Source organism: Rhinolophus sinicus, chromosome 7, assembly GCF_057876585.1.
Source record: "Rhinolophus sinicus isolate RSI-liver-muscle chromosome 7, RSI-T2T, whole genome shotgun sequence".
Taxonomy (NCBI): Eukaryota; Metazoa; Chordata; class Mammalia; order Chiroptera; family Rhinolophidae; genus Rhinolophus; species Rhinolophus sinicus.
The window spans coordinates 42,590,801-42,613,885 of record NC_142507.1 but is presented as its reverse complement, the minus strand read 5'-3'; the positions used below and the strand labels follow the sequence as shown (position 1 = coordinate 42,613,885).

The window sequence follows — 23,085 nt, the reverse complement described above, 5'->3', positions numbered from 1 at the left end:
CAACACAGGCGCCCGGGATCCTACTGATCCTGCCCCCAGATTGAGGGCTAAAGGGGAAAATAAGTAAGGAGCCTATTCATTCAACCACACTTTCCCATAATAGAATGAAGGCATGGTGGAGGGTTGTGTTATATATGGGAACTTGGTGCTTTCAGCTCAGCTTTGCTGTGGACCTAAAACTGCTCTCAAAGTCTACATAGAAATATGTGTACACGTACACAGAGGGGATGCTGCCTTCTGGAGATAAGAAACAGTATGACGGAGCCAGATAATTCGGATGGAGCGTGTAGCACGTGTAGAATGATGGTTTGGTAAACCTGGGACTCACAGGACCTTTAGTATGTAAGTGACACCTGTGGGTTGGCCACTTTCCTATATTTTTGTCATTTTATCCTCAACACAATCATAGCAGCATTGTCCCTTGTTTCACAGACTAGAGACTTGAGGTTCAAAAGGAGTGACTTGCTCAGGGTCACCTAGGAACGGGTGCGTGGTGTAGCCAAAAGTCACACTCGCGTCCCCCGACCTTATGCCCCGGCTCTCCTCCCTTCTTCACAGCTCTCTCACTTGATCTCACAGGCAGGGATCTTTCAAAGGGGCAAGTGCTGGCCTCACCTAAAAATAGCTTTCGTTTATCAAGCACTTAGTCGGCCACACTCTGCTAAGCACTTTACACAGATTACTTCTTAATCCTCACAACAAGCCTATGGTTATTATCTCCATTTTTTAGATGAGGAAACACCTAAGAGAGAGTGGGATGTGTTTGCAAGTCACACAGAGTTGGTGACAGAGCCAAAGTGAGGCCTGGTAGCGTCTCCAGAGCACAGATAAACCTTCCACTGCCACCAGGGGGAGGTGGACAGAATGGGGATACACCCTGTAAAGGTCGAGTTGACAAAACTGACTCACTGAATGTGGGAGCAGAGAGAGAGAGAGAGAGTGAAAGGTGTGCCTGTGGATCAGCTAATCCTGGGGCCCCTTTCTCTGGACCTGAGCACCCGTCGGATGAGCTGGAGAGCAGGAGTCAAGATGTCACCCAATCCTCCCAACACAAGCCACAGGCCCCCTGTGGACGGCGTGCGAGTGGGGGACATGGGGAAGCTATTTGAAGCTCAAGCTCCCAACTCCCTCCCTGGTGTTGGGTGAGGGATGTCATCTCACTCCCAAGATAACAGGGCCACCTCAGCCCTCCTCCTGTGGCTATTCTGGGCTGCTGTCTGATCCCCCGTCTTCCCCGAGCCCCTGCTTTAGCTCTTTTGCTGGGAGTAGCTGGGTGGGGGAAAGGCCAGCCCAATTACATAACCCGGTGGCAGGGACCCCTGGAGGCTGGAGAGCAGGTGCTCAGTCCCTCCCTCACCACCAACTGTGAAAACCTGCCCCTGGAGCCCAGCGTGGGGTGGCCCAGCATGGAGGCAGCCACAGCACTGCAGGTGGCATCGGGACCCACACTGAAGGTGAAAGAAGTCGGGCCAGGCGATGCTGAAGAACCCCAGACTTCGCCTCGACAGGGGGCCGGGAGCCCCATTCCCCAGCTCCTGTCCCCTGTAGAAGGTGACTGTGGGGGTGGGGAGTGTGGGGAGCTGGGTGGAGGGAATTGGGAGGATAGCTGCACTGGACCGCTCCTCCGGAGGCTGGTGCAGAGCTGCGAGGTTTCGAGGTTTCGTGGGTGGGTTCTGAGGGTGCAGGAGTACTGCTGGGGGCCCCACTCCGTTCCTGGGTGGAGCTCTCCTTGCTGCTCAAGTGTCTCTGCTGGGTTTTTGCTTTTTAGCTAAGAATTCAGTAAATGGAGTTTGGGGCACTTTACAGTAAAAATGACCTGTTTCTATTTTTACCTTTAAGAAATGTCTGTCACAGGGAGTAGGAGGACCTGCCACTCAGAAAGGGACTGAGGCTTCTAGAGCAGGAGAAGAGGGAAACGAGCGCTTATAGCCACTGGGCGGCGAGAGTGAAGTCCATGACCCTCTGTCTCTCGCTCGGCAGGGCCGTGGGTCCAGAGCCCACCCAACACCCCCCTGGCTCCCGTGGGAAATCCCCACCTCAGTGTGAGTTCCACGGAAGCAGAGTCCTTCTGGGAGACGCATTTGGCTTCCCCTCCCTGGTGGTCCCTGTTTGCCCCTCGGCAAAGAGACATTTTGGAACTAGGAAGTGGCGGGTGCCCCTTCCAGCCCCAGCTTTCCCCACCAGCAGCCCTGCCGCCCAACCCCAGCTGCCCCTGGCTGAGACTTCGGTAGCCGACAGCTCTGTGACACTTGCCTGGGGTGTCCCCCATGCGCCTGGTTCAGCCAACCAGAAGTGGAATGAGAAATAGAGAACACGTTTCTTAAAATCCTTGGCTCAGCAGTGATTCTGATCATGTCTACTCATGTATCACTGGTCAGACAGCAAGGGGGGCAGCTCCGTCTCAGAGAGAAATATACTATGGAAGAGATCATGTAAAGTTTGGTGGGCAACTATCCACCGAGGTGGTGATGAGAGTGGGATGCTGGAAATTCAAATTATGGGGGCTTGTGGTTATTGGTCTAGAGAATGGCCAAGGAACCAGGGTGAAACAGGGGAGGACAAAATCACCGAAGGAGTGGCAGGAACAGACGTGAGACCCTGCAGAGATTGGAAGGACGGCTATTGAAATCACCGGGAATCATGACTAGAGCAGTATTGGAAAGAGCGACAGGGAGCCAGGGCTAAAGCCATCAGCATGAGGGGAAGACCACAAGGGGTGGGGTGACAAGTCTTCTCCTCAGAGAACTGTTGTCTATTTCTATGTCCTCTGATTTTTCCTGAACTTAGTTTCATGGTCTGCAAGGAGATGACACTTTTGTCCTTCACAAGGTGCTCCCAAGGTCACTACACTCCTTTCTCATCCCACTTCTCCAGACAGGTTTCTGATAAGCCCAAGGCCCCAACCGAGACATCTGTTAATGTCTAAGAAATGCTGGTGCGTTTTGGATCCCTGGAAATCTCTGGTTATGTTTGAAAGCCACAGCTCACCTTGTGCGTTCATCTTCTTCTGGTAACCGTCCACTGACACGCTTATACTGTCTCACACACACACATACACACTCTACACATGTACACACACATACACTCTCTCACATACTCACTCACACACACACCTGAGTATTCACACCCCCTTTCACTCTTTAAATGTATCCATCTTGTTTCTTCAGTCTCAAGGCCGTAATTAAAACACCTCAATTTGACCTCCAGCCCTTAGGGAACTGCAAAGTCTTGAGCCATGTGAAAGGAAATTACGAGAGGACATGAACACTTTTTCCCATGAGCATAGAACAAGAAAATGGGCATAAACTTCAGCAGAATGAAATAGGATAGAACTACGAGGAATTTTCTAATTAAGAGGAGTCAAGATCTGTGTCGAGAGTACTTTTAGTCTCCTTCTCTACTAATATCTAAGAAAGACGTAGACAACATCCTGTCTGAGAGAAACATAGCGCTAAGAGGGACACAGCTCGGAAGCCAGTGGCCCTCAAAGGACTTTCCCAAGACTCTATAAAGGGAGAAAACCAAACTGTGGCTGTCGCAAACCTAGTCTTAGAAAATCTAGGTTCTGCTTTCGGGCTCTAGGCTTTGGTTCACACCCTTTCTGGCATCTGAGGAGGAGAAAGCCATGCTGCTCCAAGGTCAGTACAATTAGCACCTCGCTGGACTACGGAGGTGTGAAAAGAGATGCCCCAAATGAGCCTTCCTAGTACCAGTCTCAGCAAAGGGTCAGATTGCTCTTGTTTGCTGGGCAGACAAGAAGACCTGGGTTGCGCTGGGGAAGGGCTTGCTGCTGCCCAGGCACCTGGAGCTGTCACACACTTCTGCCACCTCCCGCACTTTGTCAGCTGCTTTAGCCTTAAGCCCATCCTCTGCCCTCCCACCCGGGTCTGGGAGCCTGCTGAAAGCCTTATCCTCACCTACTTAATTCTCAGAACATTCCAGTAACTGAAGTTTGTCCCCCATTGATTCATCATGTCAGGGAATCCACTTATAAGCAAAGAACTGGGCCAGGAGCCCTCCAGGGAGGAGGAAACCGCCATCCTAGCTGTCGGCCTTTCTTCACTGTCTCTCTGCCCCCACGTGAGGCCCCTGCATCTCAGAGCTGCTCATGCTTCTCCGAATCCCCCTATTGTAACTTATGTTCCACATAAAATACCCCCATTATAGCGTATGTTCCTATTTCTTTAATTTTTCTCTTTAGTTCAGGTAAAACAATGCTAACATTTTCCAAGATATTTCTGTAAGAAACAAAAGAAACACTAAGTGGGAACAAATATATACCTCAGCGTGCACCAAGCTACAGAAGCCCATTTCCTGCCTGAGGTCTAAGCAGAGCAGGGCTCAGTTGGGACATCTTCCAGGCATTACCACCTGGGCTCTTTTCCTCACCTTAACCTTTTTAATTTTTTTTTTTTGGAGGGGGGAAGGGGAACAGGACTTTTTTTATTGGGGAACAGTGTGCACTTCCAGGACTTTTCCAAGTCAAGTTGTTGTCCTTTCAATCTTAGTTGTGGATGGCGCAGCTCAGCTGCAGGTCCAGCTGCCATTGCTAGTTGCGGGGGACACAGCCCATCATCCCTTGCTGGAGTTGAGGAGTCGAACCAGCAACCTTGTGGTTGAGAGGACGCGCTCCAGCCAACTGAGCCACCTGGCCACCCAGGAGCTGAGCGTCAGCTCATTGACTTCATTCTAGTTTTGGAGGGTGCAGCTCGCTGGCCCATGTGGGAATCGAACCCTATTGCCCAGAGTTCACGCTCTAACCAACTGAGCCACCTGTCCGTCCCACCTTTTCAATTCTTGAGGGTGTCCCTCTGCTTCCCCCTCTTTGCCGCCTCCCTCCAGGGCAAGGTCACGGTTAGAGCGCTGACTGTGGTGCCCAGTCCCAGGTGGACACCGGAGGACAGGTGAGTGGACAAATACGCCGTGCTCGGAAAATGGGTCCCTCAGATACACATTCCTAGATGGGAGACAGGAGTCGTGGTAGCAGCACAACCTCACAACCAGCCAGGACACCTTAGCAAACCTGTTTCTCTCTCTCAGCCCTTTCCGTCCACTCCTCTCCCTGTGCTAGGTGCTCATCAAGGCCCTTCATAGCTCAGATATTCTGTAGGCAGAGCAAGGGACTGCAGAACCCGGCTTGTCTCCAGCCCTCTGCCCAGCAAGTGTGAAGGGCGATTCCCTCACCCAACAGTGGGGAACCAAGCCCAACAAGATGAGGCTTTGACCCTCCTTTTCAATTGCTGCTCTCTTTTTTCAGAAAACTCTTAAGTCATATCCGCCTGTTCTCAACTCCTTGGTGGCTTGCCAAGATGGCCCCAGGAGAGGAACACATCACACAAACACTTCTTCTGTTCTTCATGCCCCGCCCCCTCCCAAACCGCCAAAGTCAAACGGAGGGCAAGCAGAGCAGGGTCACTCAGCTGCCTGGGGCTCTGTGGCTGTAGTGCTCCTACTAAGGCGGCCAGGCCACAAAGGCAGGACGGGCCTCACTGCACTGGACGCCCCGTATCCCTTAGTTCCTGCTTTTGTCAGGGCAGCAGTGAGGTCCAGCCTAAGACAGCACAACCCAGGTGAAAACATAAGCCACACAGCAGAAAGGGAAGCTAGATAAATGGACAGCATGCACTGAATATGGGGGTTTATATTCATTTACAAAGACCAAGTGATCTCGAGCTCATAATGGGGTGGAAATTGTGGGAGTGAAGTTCCTGGTCTCCAAACGATGGTCTACAATTTGAGGTATAGGAAGAACATAGCAAAACCTCCGTGTATTGTATTTTAAATCTCACCATTCAAAATTTTGCATTATATAATGCATACATTTAAACAGTTCAATTTATAAATAAACATACATATGCTGGGGTGAATGCTCAGGAAAGTATTTACAGGGAAATGAATATTATCAAAAAGTTTGGAATCCACTATCAAGCAGTTGTGCTCTTTTCTGCAGTTGTGTGCTGGCGTGGAGTTTTCCCAACTGCTAGGAATGAACTCGGGGGAGGCCGGGGCTTTGGTGGGAACTGAGGCACCGTCACATTCCTTAAGACAACAGCAGCAGGGGACTGTCTCTGCCTGAGAAAGGAGGCGACAGAAGACCCAATAAAGCTAGAAAATGGTGTCAGTCTTAGCCAGGCCCCCGAGGGAACCCTGGTGAGATGTTTGCACTTTCTCAGCCAAGGCAGCCTGAGGCCGAGGAGAGAAATGACTCCTGGTCATTCTCCAAACCTCACTCAGCACTTTCCTGAGCATCTCCTGTCTTTATCCTGGAAGCCAATAAACAAGATCTAATCTCTCTTCTCACTGAACACACCTGGGAGACCAAGGGGAAGTGAGCAGTGGAGCATTTCATCTTTCCCAGATTCTGGTTGCAAAAGTGATCCTCCACAAACTGGGAGAATACTCCACAGGCACCGAGCAGGGCAGCCATACAGAGGAAGGGACCTAGACGCCCGCTCCCTCTGCAATGATATCCGTGCTGTCCTAGTGGGTCCAGGCTGTTGACTCTGCCTGTGGAAGGGAAAGCTTTCTCCTTGAGTCTGGCACCAAACTGGGGGAGCAGGGCTGATACTTGGAGGTCAGGATTACCGTGTTTCCCTGAAAATAAGACCTAGCTGGACAATCAGCTCTAATGTGTCTTTTGGAGCGAAAATTAATATAAGACCCGGTCTCATTTTACTATAATATAAGACCGGGTCTTGAATAGAATAGGATAGAATAGAATAGAATAGAATAGAATAGAATAGAATAGAATAGAATAGAATAGAATAGAATAGAATAGAATAGAATAATAGAATAGAATAGAATAGAATAGAATAGAATAGAATAGAATAGAATAGAATAGAATAGAATACCGGGTCTTATATTAATTTTTGCTCCAGAAGACTATTAGAGCTGATTGTCCGGCTAGGTCTTATTTTCGGGGAAACACAGTAACATTGAAAGTGGCCCTGATAAAAGGAGAGTTGTTAAGGACAAATGTAGAAAATGGGTGGAAAGACAACCCACACCGACTGGACTGGCCTGTGCACCAACAGAAAAAAGAAATCTCAGTTAACGGAAAGTTGGGAGCTGAGAGTTACAAATTAAAAGACGTGTCAGACTCACACTCTAGTGCTCTTCCTGCCAAGACTTTAATGCTCTTGAGAATCCTTTGCCAGTTGCTCATCCCTAAATCCCAGCAAGACAATGGGAGCGATCTTCCCATTCCCACGAGAGGACTTCACTTGCTGAGTGATGCCGGGCTCACTTGCCCAAGGAGGATAGCTGAACGCAGTGCCCACTCCCTCTGAGTGTTACTCTTCCCTCCACAGGAGGCTCACCACCGTTCTCTCTCTTTCCACCACTCAGAGCACCCGAAGATCTGTCTGCCTCGGGCCCTGCGGCAGACCTATATCCGGAAGGTTGGAGACACTGTGAAACTACTAATCCCATTCCAGGTGACCGTGTCAGCCCCATGCTGGGTCTATGGCTGGGAACAGGACAGGGTTTGATTTGGAAACAGATACCAAGAGTCCCGCTAGCAGTGGGGCAGTCGTCCTGGCCTTGAATGGAGAGAGCCATGTCACCAGAAGTGTGGGGCCAAATGGGCCTTCCATCTATACTCCTGAGGGTGGGTCGGGTCAGGGCCCATTTGATGACGTAAGGCTAATCCATGCCCTTCAGTCAGCAGAGGTCTGGGAGCTCTCAGTGGGAGGGCCCTCCGGAGTTTGGGCAGCTATTGTTAGTCCCAGCTGCCCTGGGTATCCATGACCTAAATTCCCAGCGAGTGGGAAACCCAAAGCCATCCCCCTTTTCCCATGATCCTTCGGCTATTGCTAAAAGACAAAGTCCCCTGGGAGAGTCCATCGACCTTTAACTCAAGGAATTTGCAGCTGCAAGCCAAGTAAGTCACCATGTGGAACTGGGGGGAAGGGACTGCTCACAGCTCATCCCTATTTCTCAGGGCAAACCCAAACCTCAAGCCACCTGGACACATAATGGCGGTGCCTTGGATGCCAGTCGTGTAAGCGTGCGGAACGGGGAGCGGGACTCAATCCTCTTCATCCGAGAAGCCCAGCGGGCTGATTCCGGTCACTACCAGCTCAGAGTGCAGCTGGGTGGCCTGGAGGCCACTGCCACCATTGACATCTTGGTGATCGGTATGGTGTGGGAAGAAGATGGAGAGGTCCTCAGGGGCTCCCTCTCCAGGCTGAGAAGGAGACTTGGCAGAGAGCTGGGGAAGCTCGGGTGCCTCCCCCACACTGAGCGTGGGACACAGTGGTGTGTGAAGGGAGGGTGGCTGAGCAGAGAAGGGGCAGGGGACACTGCTGGGGTGATTTCCACCCATGTGAGTTGTACCATGCCCACTGTCGCGCTTGACCCTTTCAGAGAGGCCAGGCCCTCCTCAGAGTATCAAGTTGGTGGATGTTTGGGGTTCCAATGCTATCGTGGAGTGGACACCTCCCCGAGATACGGGCAATGCGGCACTCCTGGGATACATGCTGCAGAAGGCTGACACAAAATATGGGGTGAGGCCCAGCTAGGAGGGAGGGAGGGAAGCATAGCACATTCTAGAATGGAGCTCTGGGAGCTCCACGTGGTGGGCTGAGGTGGACTGAGTTCACAAAGCAGGTGTCTCATTCACGGCATCTTCTTGGGACCCCGAAGCTGTGGTTCACGGTGCTGGAGCGTTATCACCACACCAGCTGCACGGTCTCTGGTCTCATCGTCGGCAACTCCTATGCGTTTCGAGTCTTTGCTGAGAACCAATGTGGGCTCAGTGAGACAGCCCCCATCACTGCCGACCTTGCCCACATCCAGAAAGCAGGTAAGGCACGGAGACCCTGAACTGGGAAGAGCTAAGAATAAAGAGTTGAAGAGGGATGGCATCTCAGACACCACAGTGTGGCCCTTCCTGGTCCCCTCAGCTACTGTTTATAAGACCACGGGGTTTGCCCAGCGAGATTTCTCTGAAGCTCCAAAGTTCACCCAGCCTCTGGCAGACTGCACTACAGTCACCGGCTATGACACCCAGCTCTACTGCTGTGTCCGCGCCTTTCCCAAGGTGAGCAGGGAGGTCTCGGGGCTGGCTGCGCCATGCTGCTTCCTGCTCCTGCTCTAACCTTAGCTATGGTGAAGAGCGTTCTAACCAAAACGTTTGTTCCCGTCACCATCATCTGCCTCTTCCACCGCAGGTTATGTAGAAATAGCCAGGGCACTTGGAGTCCAAGACAGGCTGATGTGTATAATGTTCCCAGTTTTCCTTTTAGTGTCTGCTCCTCATATATGCAGATGTCTTGCTCTGACTGGCTGGCAATTGGGCATGAGCTTCAAAGCTGTCTCTCTGGCAGGGGTGATGGAGTGCCCTTGGTTTCTCCTTACTCACCCCACTCCCCACCACCACCACCACCACCAGGCGTCATTTGGTCAGGGCTACACACATACAAGCTGCCTAGAGTTGAGCCTTTAGCCACAACCCTTAACACTCTAGCCACTGTACTCCACACATGGCATAAAATGCCACTAACAACCTTTACCAAGTACCTTTTGTGTATGAGTCCTGGACCAAACTACGTAGGGATAACATCTCAGAAAGAGAGTATCAATAATCCCATTTTAGAAACTACTTTCTAACCAGAGGGGACAGGACTGGCTTTCCAAGCAACAGTGGGACTAGCATAGGATTGGTTCAGCAATGTACATACAGAGAAGATGAGATCCTGACGCCCAGGTCTTTGGATCCATGACGGGGCTGCTTGAGCAAGGTGGAATAGAAGTGACTGCCTTTCTTCTGATCAGAAATACATACTTGATGAACGAAACAAGGTTTCAGGTGCTCTTTTCAACCAACAGAAGGAGCATGGGGGCTGTTGAAGGTACTGGAAGTGGAACCCCTTCCCAAATATAAGGGATGGAGGCCATTATCTCTTCTAGATCCATCTGTTTTTAAAGCACCCTACTCCTGCTTCTCTGACCGGTGTGTCCCCAAACCTGTCACTGGCAAAGAGTCTCAGAGACTAAGCATGAAAATGACAATTGGTTCTTAACCACCCCTGCTGCCCCCTCATCTTTATCTTCCAGCCAAAGATCATTTGGCTGAAGAACAAGATGGATATCCAGGGCAACCCCAAGTACAGAGCCCTCACATGCCTGGGAATCTGCTCGCTAGAAATTCGCAAGCCTGGTCCCTTTGATGGGGGCATCTATACCTGCAAGGCCGTTAACACCCTGGGGGAGGCCTCGGTGGACTGTCGGGTGGATGTGAAAGGTAAGGGCAGGATCTATGCCTCAGGGGACAGTCATCTCCTGTCTCCCAAAGGGGGGAAGCAGGGGCAGAGACACAAGCCTACATGGAGAAGGGCTTGGTTTGCTTCCCCTTTTAGGCCTTCTCATCTCTGTCACCATCAGGATGTATTTGAGGAGCCGTTTTTCTTATCCACTGTCTCATTTTTTTCCACTGTAATTCTGTAATATAGGAAGAATAGCTATTTCCATTTTGCAAAGGAGACACATGAAGCACAGAAGGTGATTGGTTTACCCAAGATTTCTAGTGTTGGTTAAGTGAGGAGCTGGCACTATGGTGGAAAGAGCCCAAGTCTCCTCACCAGGTGTTTTTTCTTGAAACTATACAGTCTTCTTCTTAGTCAGTCCAGGAAACCTGCAGCTGTTTGTTTGAACCTGCAGCTTTTAGACAAACCAGAGGACTTTCCCCTCTGGTTTGTGAAAAGAAAATATTGCACATCTTCTCTACTTCTTTTAAAGTATTCATTCCTTTATCCATTCCTGTCACCTTGTTAGATCATTGCATTTTAGCACATTGTTCTTATAATTGTCTGTCTACTGATCTGTTTCCCCAGGAAAGTATGAGCACCGTGAGGGCAGGGACAGTTTTATTCACCTGTGTTCCCCCAGTATTGAGCCTAGTTTCTGACACAACAGGCACTCTCTAAGTGTGTGGAGCATGAATCAGGAATAAATGGGTCATTAACTGCCCTATTCTTCCCTATGCCCAGACACACCCCTTGTTAGCACCATGGACTCCCAAAAAATCAGAGAAGTATATCCCTCCTCAGTACTCCAAAGGAAGGTTCCCCAGAGATTTCTGAGACATTAACATTGAGAAATGTCGGGATTCTTGCAGCTCCTGAATGAGGCTCTCTAAGAGGCATGGGCAACTCTGAAGAAGGTAAGGAAAGAGAAGCAGGGTGTCTGAGTGGAGTGTTTGATGTTTACGGCTAGTGTTGTTGAGATAGATGTGTATTCCTGTATTCCTGACCCTTCCAACCATATGCATTCACTGGTGACAACTTTTCTTTTATCCATTTTTTTAAAAAATGTAAGTTAATAGTCTCATCCCCATGGAGTGAACTTACCACAGATGAAGTCTATTTTTGTCACATCTTCTACCTGTCTTTACTCCTCAAGTTCATGACAGGAATTAAACCTAATGGTCCTCTGAAGAAGAGTGATAGCATCTAATTGGAAGGGGTTTCTGTGGGAGGGAGGGAGGCCGGTGCTATAAGAAAAGATGTCAAGGGAACCATCAAGAGTGGAGGACGGGTGAGAGTCACCACCACTACACGGCAGCAGCGTGGAAAAGGGGACAGGAAGCTGCTCTTGTCAATTAAGTGTTTCTACCTCAGTATCGTAAGCATGGTGAGAAACAGATTTATTGCCTGTTTTTTAACTTTGAAGGTTATGGATTCCTTCCCCTCCAAGAAAAGAAAACCATCATGATCATTACATGTCAATAATAATTGAACATTTGGGTACGCGGTTCCAAGCAGCACATTACTGGCAAAGGGCAACCCAAATCATTGTTTAGACTTTGACAGCACTTTCAGAGTCTAAATCATTCATAGTAGAAATCTTGTGTACAAACTGATGAGTCGGGTGAAAAGCAGCTCGTGAGAGAATTAAAGAGGACTGTTTCCCAATGTCTCCTCTGACTTACAGCTCCTAGCTGATAAAAATTGAGAATGCATTCAATCCCAGAAGCCATTTATTTCAGCCTACCATTGCTAAACAGCAAATGAAAACCCTAAGGGATGCATTAAAAGTACAGGCTTCTCAGGAGAGCGGTCTCTGCCCGTTGGCTTGCAAAGACTGTCCTCTCACCATCCCCTCAGCTCCCCATCAGGATGATGTTGGGTTAATGGTAGCCTTGTTAGTGTTAATTGTCCTTTCACCTCTCTCCCAGCTGCTGCCCAGCAATGAAGCCAGGTAAGTAGAGAATTCATAGCACAGAACCCAGGGACCATGAAGAGGGGATGCCTCGGCACATTGGATATGCTCTGGCTGTTTGCTGTTAGGCCATAGTAAATTCTTTCTTTTCTGTGCCTCCAGGAAGCCTGACTGCGATGAGATTGAGCTCCAGCACAGCGTCTGGTTTGGACTGGTCTAAATAAATGTGTGGATTCTCAGTGCATAACTGTCCATCTGTTTGAGCTTTTCCATATGGGAAAACCATTTAGGAAGTTGGAATTCTTTAGCCAGACTCTATGGAATCTCAGAACCCTCAGACTCCTCTTTCTCTTTCCATAGCTACATTCTCTTCCACAAAGGTTTCTAACAGTGTCTTGTCCCTAGATAGTCATGACAGAGCTGAGTTCAACTCTATACAGTGTGAGGTGCTGAAAGACGCTGAAGACGGCTTGCTCTCTTCCTCTCTGGGCTTGCCAGTAAAAGTTGGGTAACAGGATGCACAGCCATCACAGAGATCAGACAGCAGGACACACATATATATATACATAGCTAATTAAGGACAGACCCCCTAAGTCTTGAGGGCTGGGAGATACTGAAGAAATTGGAGCAGTCTCATTAAGCCCTCAAGAAAGAATTAAGGTGAGGTGCCCTTGCTTACGTTTGTTTTCATTCTTAAACAAGTAAGATACTGAAGGTATTCTGTGATGGAATCTGCAAAAGATAGCAACAATTCCTCCCATCCTGGTGGGCGTGGTACTCTTCCCATCAAGAGTTGGGGTCTATTTCTCCTCCTCTTGAATTGGAGCTGATCATGTGACCTGCTTTGACCAAAAGAATGTAGGGGAGGTGATGCTGGGCCAGTTCTGGGCTTAGACCTTATTAAGAGGTCAGGTAGTTTCTGCTTTTGCTTCTGGAAGTCAGCTCCCATGTAAAGAATCTCAGGACAGATTACTGAATTATGAGAGGCCACATTATAGAGGACAACCAGGTATCCCCGCTGACAGCCAACACCACAGCCCTAGCTATTTGTGGCCACCTTGGACCCTTCATCTACGCCTTATCTACTCCTTGTGGAGGGAAGACAAGTTGTCTCTGAAGAACCCTGCCCAAATTGTAAAATTATGAGCAGATAAATGGTTGCTGTGGTTTCACTGAATATCAGGGTGGTGTGTCACATGGTAATATATAACTGAAACAGCCCTCTATGCATCAGTCATTGAACTAAGTGCTTTGTCTCTTGTGATCTTCATTTTACAAATGAGTAAGTTTAGCCTTATAAATAGCTCCAAATATGCAGCTGGTAAGTAGCAGAGCTAGGATTTGAACCAGGTCTGTTTGACCTCAAGCATTCCCTATTTCATCTCATCTCTTTTGCTCAGTGACCTCCACTGTAAGTAGATATGGGCTTAAGAATGAAAAGATTTCCAGGATCCAGTAAATATTAGGCAAGATTTTGAGGAGGAAGGGGATGTGTTTGGGCTGAGAAGAGTGTAAAAGGCTTTTTTGTTCAGACTATTTTAAGGTCTATTTTACGTTGAGGAAAATGAGCATGTTTTCTAGCCTTTCTCAACTGGAGTTCTATGAGAATTAAGACCCAATGTCCCAAGGCATCCACTGCGTGTCATAAATTAACTTCTTCCTATGCATCTAGAATGTTACTAGTTATGTACCATCCTTGGGTAACCTGAGAAAACAGTCACACAAATCATTTGTAGGGTCTAATGCACTTAAACCCTGCTGCGAATGTTGAGGGGTTGCAGCAGAGTCCAGAGCCAACCAGTCAGGTACAGGACAGCCACGAGGCCTCCCTCTAGCAGTACTCAGTCACTTTTTACATTTGACCCCTCACTTTATCTATGAAGTGAGGATTGTGACTGTCAGTTTCATGGTTCGGATGATAATTATGACTATCAAGTACTCTCAGCTATGATGCCCTATGCATCAGTTAGACCTCTGGCCTCAGCCCCCAGCTCCATGCCTCTGCTATTTGTTGAAGTACTCAATGACTATCCCTTAAAGTTCACATATGCTCAACCTTCATGGTGAAGGAACAAAATCTTCTGCATTCAAGAAGACCTGCACTGGAATCTTAATTTTTTTGATTTATGTATTTATCACTTTGGAGTACCTTCTGAACTAAGGCCTACCATGTGCCTGGGCGGGAGTATAATTCATTATAATTTCTTCATTAATTCACTTATTTATTATTTATCCAAAATCTTAAACACGTGTTCATACATATCATTTTGGGGTTGAGCTCCAGGGGACAAATATTTCCAGGTTAGTGGCCTTACGCTAAGTGAAGAATTCTTGTACCTGAAATCTGTATTTTTCTTTGTTGTCATTTGGAAGAGAAAGTAGTTCTGCTATTTTTTTTTTCCTGGTACTGCAACAGTTTTCCAAATCATAATTTGGCGATGGAAAAATGCAGATAAATTACCTTAGGAGAAACTAACTTCCAATTTGCCAAAACTGCTTCCCCCAATTACCTGAATACGGGTGAAGAAGTGCAGTTTCCCCACTCAAGCTGTTCCTAGGGAAAGAAAGAATGCAGTTAACTAACAACTTCTTTCCCCCAGATCTCCACTTTGCCACTATTTGCCTGGAGAGGGAAGATACTGGCTCTGGTTTTCCCACCTCCATAGATCCTGAATCCTACAGGCAACTGAAATTTCACCTTCACTAGCAATCCTATGGAAAAAGAGGCAGTCCTCTTGTCTCAGCTCTTTCTCACATAAGCTTGCAAGTTCTGAGTCTCCCCACCCTTTCCCTTATCACCCCATTACATTTCAAGGTTCCTTTGCTTCTGGTGGCGTTTATTACAGTAATATCTCACTCCTGCCAACCTCACTACCTCAACTTCATAGCAGCTAAAAACAAGGAAGTAAACAAGAAAGCCTATAAATGGCCCACAAATACTGGAGACTAGCGCTCAGGCTCTTTGTTTACAGGACAGCTCTTCAGCCCATTTGTAGGACCTTTTTGATTTAATTTTTAGAACATTTCTGAACTCTGTTAACTGGTGACCCAGCCTATTCACAGGCAACACTTGGAAACAACAGAAAGGAAATCCCTAATAAGTGGGCTTAAGTGTTTTATAAACACAGCTTTGAGTTTAGAGAAGTCGCAAGTTACAAACACACCCTCAAAAGCCCCTGACCGGCAGGGTATAAAACTTGATATTCGTAATTATCATCCAACCATGAAACTGATGGTCACGATCCTCGCTTCATAGATAAAGCAAGGGTCAAATATAAAAATTGACTTGGGGCAGCCGGATGGCTCAGTTGGTTAGAGCACAGGTTCTCAACAACAAGGTTGCGGGTTCAATTCCCACATGGGATGGTGGGCTGCACCCCTGCAACTAAGATTGAAAAAGGCGACTGGACTTGGAGCTGAGCTGCGCCCTCCACAACTAGATTGAAGGACAATGACTTGGAGGTGATGGCCCCGGAGAAACACACTGTTCCCCAATAAAAAATTTTTTAATTTAAAATAAATGCAAATTGATTTAAGCTTGCGCCACTTGTAAACGGAGGGGTCACGGTTGAATTTGAACCCCAATCTCCCTGTCTGAATCGCCCTGTCTGAAAAGACCCTTGTTTTCTTTACACCTTGGCTGCCTAAGGGTCTGAACGTTCTCTCCTAAAAAGCCATGGAAAAGGTACTTCCTAGAGAACCTCGATATACCTAACGTATCAGTGTTTAGATACTTCCGTAGCTTGGAAAAATCGCCACTGAGGAAATCTAGCAAACGCGGCGCTTGCATGTGGAGTGAGCCAAAGGAAACGAATTTTCTCAGTCAGAGCGTTAGCTTTTGGGCCGACAGCCGCGAAAGGCATCAGGTGACCATGCCGGTCCCTGGGGCTACAAACCCCGGCTCCACCTAGCAGTTCCGGGAGGGAAAGGAGAAGAAGGGATGACAGGGGAGCGAAACCCCCAGTCATTGGCCAGCAAAGGCCTCCCGGGCACGCGCGCGCGCTCGCGACCTCCCCGCTTCAGCCCTTGGGTTGGAGTCTTTCTTGGAATGGCTAGCGCTCCAAACGGCCCCACCGGCGGACTTCCGGCCAGCGGCCCGCCGCCGCCCCGCCCCCTGGGGGCGGGGGATGCTGGGATCCACCAATCACTGTGCACATGTGGTAGGAGTGGGTGGGCCGGAGAGATTCGAAAGGAGCCCCGCCCCCTCGGAGCTGATTCCCGGGACTGAGTTGTGCGAAGAAAGCACGGTTCACGGGAGGTGAGTCGGGGGGCGGAAAGTGAAAACTGAAGTTGAGCTGGAGGTGTGGCGGGGCGGTGGTGCTGCGGGGAGTGGAAAGGTGGCTTGGGGAGAGGAAGAACCCGGAGGATGGTGGCAGGGAGGAAAATAGAGCGCGCAGACCGCCCCCAGTGAGGAGGCCGGGTCGCCTGGGGGACGGGAGGGCAATCTGCGGAGAGGGGTAGGAGTGCACGGGGAGCTCTCCGCACCTTCCCGGGAGGTAACGGTAGTAACAGGGGCAGGTGCTGCTCCTGGGAAGCTTGCTTTATTTCCAGCATGACTCCCAACCCCCTGGCTTGCACCCTAGCTGAGAGCCTTGGGTAGGATGGAGATCTGAGGGAAGTACGTTTTCTCTCCAGTTCAGATCTAAGCTGACTCCTACCCCTGCTGGCTGGAACATGGGAGATTTGCAGGAAGGTAAGGAAGCCCTGCAGGGAAGATTGAGGCCCTGTGATGGAGAGCCACGTTAGGGACACAAGGCTGGCATTCCTTCTTAACTCCCCTACAGATGTGAAGTTTATAGTGGATGAGACCTTGGACTTTGGAGGGCTGTCACCATCTGACAGGTACCAGCCTCTTTATCCTACTTACTTTCCTCCACCGATGCCTCTGTCTCTAGCCCCTTACTGGTGAATTTTTGGTCTCAAACCTGGGTCTCAAGGCTGGATGTGCTGGGGCTGCTGGGTGGCTGGTTCTCTTGGGCCTCTATGACACTACTACTGGGAGAAGGAAGAAGCTGGAATGAGATTGCAGGGTGTTAAGAAAGAGGGTAAGTGGATTTGCTGCATCTCCATCCTGGCATAATTTCCAATGTCAGTAAATGCTAAAGGCCTGTCAGGCCTCACGGAACCCGGTCTCTCAAACCTAGAGGCCAGATCTCACAGCCAACATGGGCGTCAGAGTTTGGGGTTGTGTCTCTGGCTCTGCGTGGTTTTGCCCAGTCTCTCTTGTACAGTCTCCTGTTCTCTTCCATGTGGGCACAGTGCCTGGTTTGTTTTCTGTCTCAGTCGTGAGGAGGAAGAGGTAGCAGTGTTGGTGACGTCAGAGAAACGCCCCCGACGCGGCCTCTCCCACCGAAGTGACCCAAATGCGGTGGCCCCCACCCCCCAGGGTCTGAGGTTCAGCTTAGGCCGCCTCAGCCCAGAGAAGCTGGAGGAGATTCTCGATGAGGCCAACAGGCTGGCAGCGCAGCTGGAACAGTGTGCCCTGCAGGAGCCGGAGAGTACAGGCGCGGGCTCCGCGCCTCGAAGGGTGAAGCCCAGCCCTCGGCGGGAGACCTTTGTGCTGAAGGACAGTCCTGTCCGAGACCTGCTGCCCACTGTGAGCTCTTTGGCTCGGAGCACCCCCTCCCCAAGCAGCCTGCCACCCCGACTGCGGAGCAGCGAGAAGAAGGGGTCAGTCAGGGCTTTTCGGGCAACCTCTGGAAAGAGGCCCTCCAGCGTGAAAAGGGTGAGTTTGGAGGGTCTGGGCTGGATGTGTGCCCCCAGGCATAGTGTGTGACTTGGTACAACCATGAAGTAGTTTCCTTGTTTGTAAAATGGGGATAGTAAAATTCTACCTCGTAGAATTATTGGAATTACACGAAATCCCATAAGCCATGCACTTACCACTGTGTGCATAGCCCTCTAATGTCTGTAATAAGCTCTCAGTAAACGGTACTAGTGATGATGATGGTGTCGGCAGCTAACTTCTGCCGTTCCTTACTGGGATCTAGGCAACCCTCCACCTCTATCCCTTAACCAGCCAGCAGAACAGATTCTTTTTCCATTCTAGTCCCTTTTTTTTTTTTCGTGTCTCTTTTTCTGTTTCAGGAGTCGCCCACTTGCAATCTGTTCCCCACATCCAAAAGCCCAGCCTCTTCTCCTCTTTCCCGATCAACTCCTCCAATCCGGGGAAAAGCTGGGCCCAATGGGAGAGCAACAGCAAGTGAGAAGACCTGGGCAGCAAAGCTGTGGGTGAGTGGCAGTAGGGAGGCTGTGGAACTTAGCCTAAAATTCCTCTGTTCCTCTGCACCAGGCCCGCCTACCCCCGTGGTCAGACCAGTCTTGGCCCCACAGCCTTCTACCAGCAACTCTCAGCGCCCGTCTCGGCCACAGGGAGCAGCTGCTAAACCTTCCAGTCGACTGCCTGCTCCCTCGGCCATCCCCAGGCCTGCCAGTCGGGTGCCACTCACCAGCCGGAGTATACCACCCAGCAAAGGTGCCCTCGCTCCAGATTCTCTGTCAACTCGGAAAGGACTTCCAAGACCAAGCACCACAGGGCACAGAGGTGAGGAAGAACGGACCATAAGGGTAAGAAGTCAGGAGGAAGAATACCTACTCCTGCCCAGGTAGATCGTACCTCCCAGAGATGGTAACAATGACCACTTTCTCCATCTTCATTACAGCTCTATTTGAAGATGGCCAGACTGAGTTAAGGAGAGAATTTGGGCCTGGGCCAAGAGTTTTGAGTCTTGGTTTTCAAATACCGTGGGTGGGAGGAAAGGCAGTAATCCCAAACTCTGCCTTCATCCAGTGTTTCTTTTTGGAAGGTCCCGTGAACTTGCTGCTAACTCATTTCTTTTGCTAACTCCCATCAAGTTCCTGTTTCCCAGCGACCAAATCTTTCTGTCACTGGTACCACTCGCAGTAATCTGCAGCCCCCCAGGAAAGTTGCAGTTGCAGGACCTACCAGGTAAGACTGGGCGAGATGCTATCTCTTTCTCCACTGTCGTCTGGGCTTCTGAGCTGTTATGTACAAGTCATAGATCGGTCCTGATTCCTGCGTGGCAAGCTGGGGACAAGGAGGGGAGCCTGGAGGGTCGGGGGTGTCCCATGTCTTCCTACCCTGAGGAATTTGAACTCAGCCGGGTAACATATGGGCTTGAGGAAGAAGAACAATAAAGCAGTTCGTCCTGTCTCTCTAGGTAAATAGATCAGGACAGCAAGCAAGGATTCAGTAGCAGACACTACAGTCACTGCCTGGACTCACTCTCCTCGGCCTCCCGAGCCCCTCTCGTTGGAGGCAGTTCCTCACTTCAGCAGATTCTGGCCCAGGGGCAGGAGGAAGAGATGCCACCTGGGCCGGTGCCCCAGTAGTAGAGACCATGAGAGATGGGGTGGATTGGGGTTGAACTGGAGGGGGTTGAAAGAAGACCAGGGAAAAGAAGTTGCCTCCCAGCAATGAGATTCACAAACAGGAAATAAGAAATGCGGAAGAGTGGGTTGTCCTCATCTACCCCCACTCTTATGTTCAGCCCCCGAGTTTGATCTTCTTCCCAGGCAGTGGTTCCCTGGACATTTACATGTGAATGACCTCTAGATAACCTCCCTGCTCTCCTCCTGAATTACCTCCTCTACTGAACTCCATCCAGCCTGTCTGGAAAGGCAGAGGCAGCCACTTGGCTTCCGAACTTTTTCCCTGTGAATCCGGACTTTTAAACAGGCCAGTTTATGATAAGCTTACTCTGTTGGCTTGCATTTTTCTAAAATAAAATAAATGTATTTTTATATTCTCTGTATATGTGAAAGAGAATCCTCTCTAATTTCTAACAGATTGGGAATAAATACCTATGTAATTCCAATGAGGGAGCCAGGAAGGGCTTCCCAGGCAGGTCCTAGATAGGGCCACCTAATCAAGCTGTGACGACCCCCCTTTTTGACATTAGATAGGAACAGGCTGTCTTTTCCCAGGATTTGTATGTTATTAAAAGGTCCAGATCAAATTAAGTATAGCTTGATTCACAATATGTGAGGCTATTAAGCCATGGTCTATATATTATTTATATGCTAAAGTTGGGTGTCCTTTCGTGACAAGAGAATGGATCTTCCTAGGAACTCCTCAGCATCTTGTCTGCTGTGCTTGTGGGGTGAAGGGACCTTTTGTTGGGTACTCTGGTATTCCGCTTCGCTGGTTGCCTCAGGTAGAAGGTATCGGAAAACCTCTCACGTTCTACCTCACTTCACTGGCGTCGTGGGTGCTCTCCTCTTGTTTCCCCTAATAGACTTGAGGGGCAGCCCCAGGATTTATGATCCCCTGCAGTGTCTAGTGTTGTGATTTGTATGTGGCAGAGAATTTCATTCATTTATGGAAAAAATATGTGAGTGCAAGATGAGTGTTTGTTGAATGAACAACAAAGACTCATTTAAGAGATTGAACTAAGGGTCTCCCTTTTCCCACAGCCTTTGACTCTTGCAACCAGAACAAACTCAATTCCTTGTGAGTTTTGAGAGAATGTTACTCTTTGAAGGCCAGGCCAGGACTCAAGGAAGCCAGCCGGCAGCTGGGCAAAGAGTGGAGTGCCAGCTGGTGCCGCCCCCCACTCTTATATGCCCATAAGCACCCAACTTAGGCACTGAAGTGCCTCCCTCTGTTCCCAGGCCAGGGGCCTGTCACTGTTTTCTTCTCTTTTTCTGGCTGATCTTCAAGTTCATTTCATACATTCACCTATGTCACAGTGACAGCTGCCTACACATTCATCTTTCTCTTCAGCCTCTTGCAGCAACTCCTGCAGCCTCTGGGATTCCAAGAATTGAGTTAGGGGAGAGGGTGTGGAGACACATTGAGTATTTGGCTCTGGAGCAATTTGGTAGAGGCAAGATCACCTCAGGTGTGTTTCCCAGCTGCGTCCCACACTAGTGAGTAGGGCCTGTTGGTGACTTCCCGCTCTGACAGAAGCACTGGAAGGTGGGCAAGCGAGGCACACACTTAGGTGTGGCCAGCAAATGGCAGGCGTGGCCTGCGTGTGGGCCAGGCCCTGGCAGGTCCCGTCGTTAGAAGCAAAAGGAGCGGCAGACCCATGTGCTGTCGCCACCTGGTGGCGGGAGAGGACAAGACATCCCTCTGGCCCTCGATCAGTCTTGAGTTTTGTACCCACCCCCAGCCCCATCCCGCTCCAAACCTGCTTGAGCAACGTGCAGTAGGCAGAGCCAACTAGGGAGGAGGCCTGCGGGCCACAGCAGCCCTTGTTCAGCTACTTGCTTATTTCCCTTTGGTCTGGCTTTCTATTTTTTTCTTTATGCACTCCACCCCTGCCCCCAACCAGTAGCAACAAAGAGGGAAGCCAACATTCACTGGCCTCTTTCTATGCACTATGAACTGTTCTAAGCGCTTTACATGTGTTAACTCATTTAATTCTCATAAAAGCTCAATTAGGCGGATGCTATTATCATCCTCATTTTACAGGCAAAGAAACTAAGGCCAAGAGAGAGGAAGTCAATCTAGTTCCCAGGTCTGTGTTCTTAGTCACTACCCTCTGTTGCCCCAAGGTTAACTCCCTATCTAGTTTATTGAACAGAACTTGGAAATAGAAGTAATTCCCCAAACTTGAGAATAGAAATAATGTTGCAGAGCACACAGTTGACTAGGTTATGAGTAGCTGCTTCATTTCTAATGGGGAGAGAAAAACTGTTGGGGGTTTCGGTCGAGGGGCTAGCTCACCAGCCACTTGCTATCTGAGTCCCATGACCTCTGGGCCCTTCCTGCTGTGCTTTTCCAGGGGCCAGGCCTCCTTCCCTCTGGAAGGACAGGACACCAAACAGGAGTACATGTTGACGCTGCTCAACCCGCACAGAACTAGTTTATTCAGTAGTATGGGAAAATGAAACAAAAAACAAAAAACACAAAACCCTACCATATTTACAATCACAATCAAACTGTACAATCTGACGGTTAGTATCAAGTTAGCATCCAGCATCTTTGTATTTTTTTTAAGTCAAGTCATCAGTAGTAAAAACCAGTTAAATTTTTAACCCTTTGCAGGAATTGCTGAGGGGAGAGGTCGGGGAGGATCCATGGCAGGAAAACCAGAAATCAGCCTTACAAATGAGAAACGGGAGCATGTTTTCTGCCCCAATCCTTTTTTTCTAGCCACCTGTTCCAGAGGAAAGTCTGTGACAAGTCTGGAATACATGCTTAGCATAAATGGTGACTCAAATGGATAGCAATTGGCAAAACCGAGGGGAGGGGAGAGGCGGGGAGATGACAGTCTGTAGCAAGGGGAAGGGCCTCAGCTCCCCAGGCCAGGACTGCTGGGTACACACCCCACCTGTAACAGCCACATCACACCCCCTGGGACTGGACACAAACCCATCCCAACACAAAAGGCAAATAAATAAAATATATATATTAACTCTCTCTTCGCAGGGAGCTGGGAGTCGGGGAGAAAGAGGAACAGGACCTGGTCCTTTGAAGAAGAGAGCCAATTCCCGGAAGGGGTTAAAAATAGAACGTCTCAGTGGCCACAGCAAGTCAGACAGAGTGGGGTTTATCTGATCTTGGGGGGATGGGTGAGTGGACCCCAGAACCCAGACTTGAGACCTGTGCTTGGAGCAACTGAGTCAGCACTGTATTTCCTCTTCCTGTCCGCCCTACCCACACAACAGTAAAGAAGCGCAACTTAACATGACTGGCCTTCCCCACGTGCGGGTCGGGCAGGGAAATGAAGCACTTTTGGGTCAGCAAACTGAGCAAACACCTGGGCTGCAGCATGTCGCAGTCCAGGGAGAGGAGAGGGGCTGGGGTGGCCCGGCCGCCGCCCAGGGGCACGGGTTCCCCTCAAAATGTGTTCATGCAGCATTTGGGGGTCTGGGGGCTCTGAGTCCTTCTGCCCCCTCTCCAAACAGGGCTTTTTCAGTTCCTGGGAGGGTGGCACAGGCAGGGTGAGGAGC

The 23,085-nt window shown here is 49.6% G+C and overlaps 2 protein-coding genes across 13 annotated transcripts in view; both read left to right on the top strand.

Annotated features, from left to right (window-relative positions):
- PSRC1 (proline and serine rich coiled-coil 1) overlaps window positions 1-22,823 on the top strand; it is a 97,281-nt gene extending 74,458 nt beyond the window's left edge. Inside the window, exons 1-8 of one of the 10 annotated variants that reach the window (XM_019730516.3) lie at window positions 16,320-16,420; window positions 16,798-16,855; window positions 16,947-17,004; window positions 17,446-17,887; window positions 18,250-18,364; window positions 18,455-18,706; window positions 19,018-19,111; window positions 22,562-22,823. In XM_019730516.3, coding sequence (XP_019586075.3) covers window positions 16,837-16,855; window positions 16,947-17,004; window positions 17,446-17,887; window positions 18,250-18,364; window positions 18,455-18,706; window positions 19,018-19,111; window positions 22,562-22,607 — 1,026 coding nt within the window. In that variant the 5' untranslated portion in view covers window positions 16,320-16,420; window positions 16,798-16,836 and the 3' untranslated portion in view covers window positions 22,608-22,823. Of the gene's footprint in view, window positions 1-16,316; window positions 16,421-16,795; window positions 16,856-16,946; window positions 17,005-17,108; window positions 17,888-18,249; window positions 18,394-18,454; window positions 18,730-19,017; window positions 19,116-19,343; window positions 19,938-22,561 lie in introns of those variants that run through there. The other 9 variants (XM_088799475.1, XM_074319113.2, XM_088799476.1 and 6 more) reach the window with 9 other exon arrangements.
- Window positions 1,250-12,425, top strand: MYBPHL (myosin binding protein H like). Of its 3 annotated transcripts, XR_002137269.3 has the most exons (10): window positions 1,250-1,551; window positions 7,348-7,436; window positions 7,943-8,138; window positions 8,368-8,507; window positions 8,647-8,806; window positions 8,907-9,043; window positions 10,060-10,246; window positions 11,120-11,164; window positions 12,179-12,201; window positions 12,325-12,410. XR_002137269.3 is itself a non-coding variant. In XM_019730511.3 (9 exons), exons 1-8 carry the CDS (start codon window positions 1,407-1,409, stop codon window positions 11,128-11,130), a joined length of 1,065 nt encoding a protein of 354 aa, XP_019586070.3. In that variant the 5' UTR covers window positions 1,250-1,406; the 3' UTR covers window positions 11,131-11,164; window positions 12,325-12,425. The 3 variants fall into 3 exon arrangements, 2 of the variants coding, with proteins under 2 accessions (XP_019586070.3, XP_074175035.2); XM_019730511.3 differs by lacking the exon at window positions 12,179-12,201 and having other exon boundaries at window positions 12,325-12,425; XM_074318934.2 differs by lacking the exon at window positions 12,325-12,410 and having other exon boundaries at window positions 12,179-12,219.
- Window positions 22,824-23,085: the final 262 nt, after the last annotated feature.

Excerpts from the sequence above, each read along its gene's own strand:
- MYBPHL (XM_019730511.3), top strand. The coding sequence starts at position 1,407 with ATGGAGGCAGCCACAGCACTGCAGGTGGCATCGGGACCCACACTGAAG. Across the intron at positions 8,807-8,906 it reads TGCCCACATCCAGAAAGCAG|CTACTGTTTATAAGACCACG; the intron begins GTAAGGCACGGA and ends TGGTCCCCTCAG. Across the intron at positions 9,044-10,059 it reads GTGTCCGCGCCTTTCCCAAG|CCAAAGATCATTTGGCTGAA; the intron begins GTGAGCAGGGAG and ends TTTATCTTCCAG.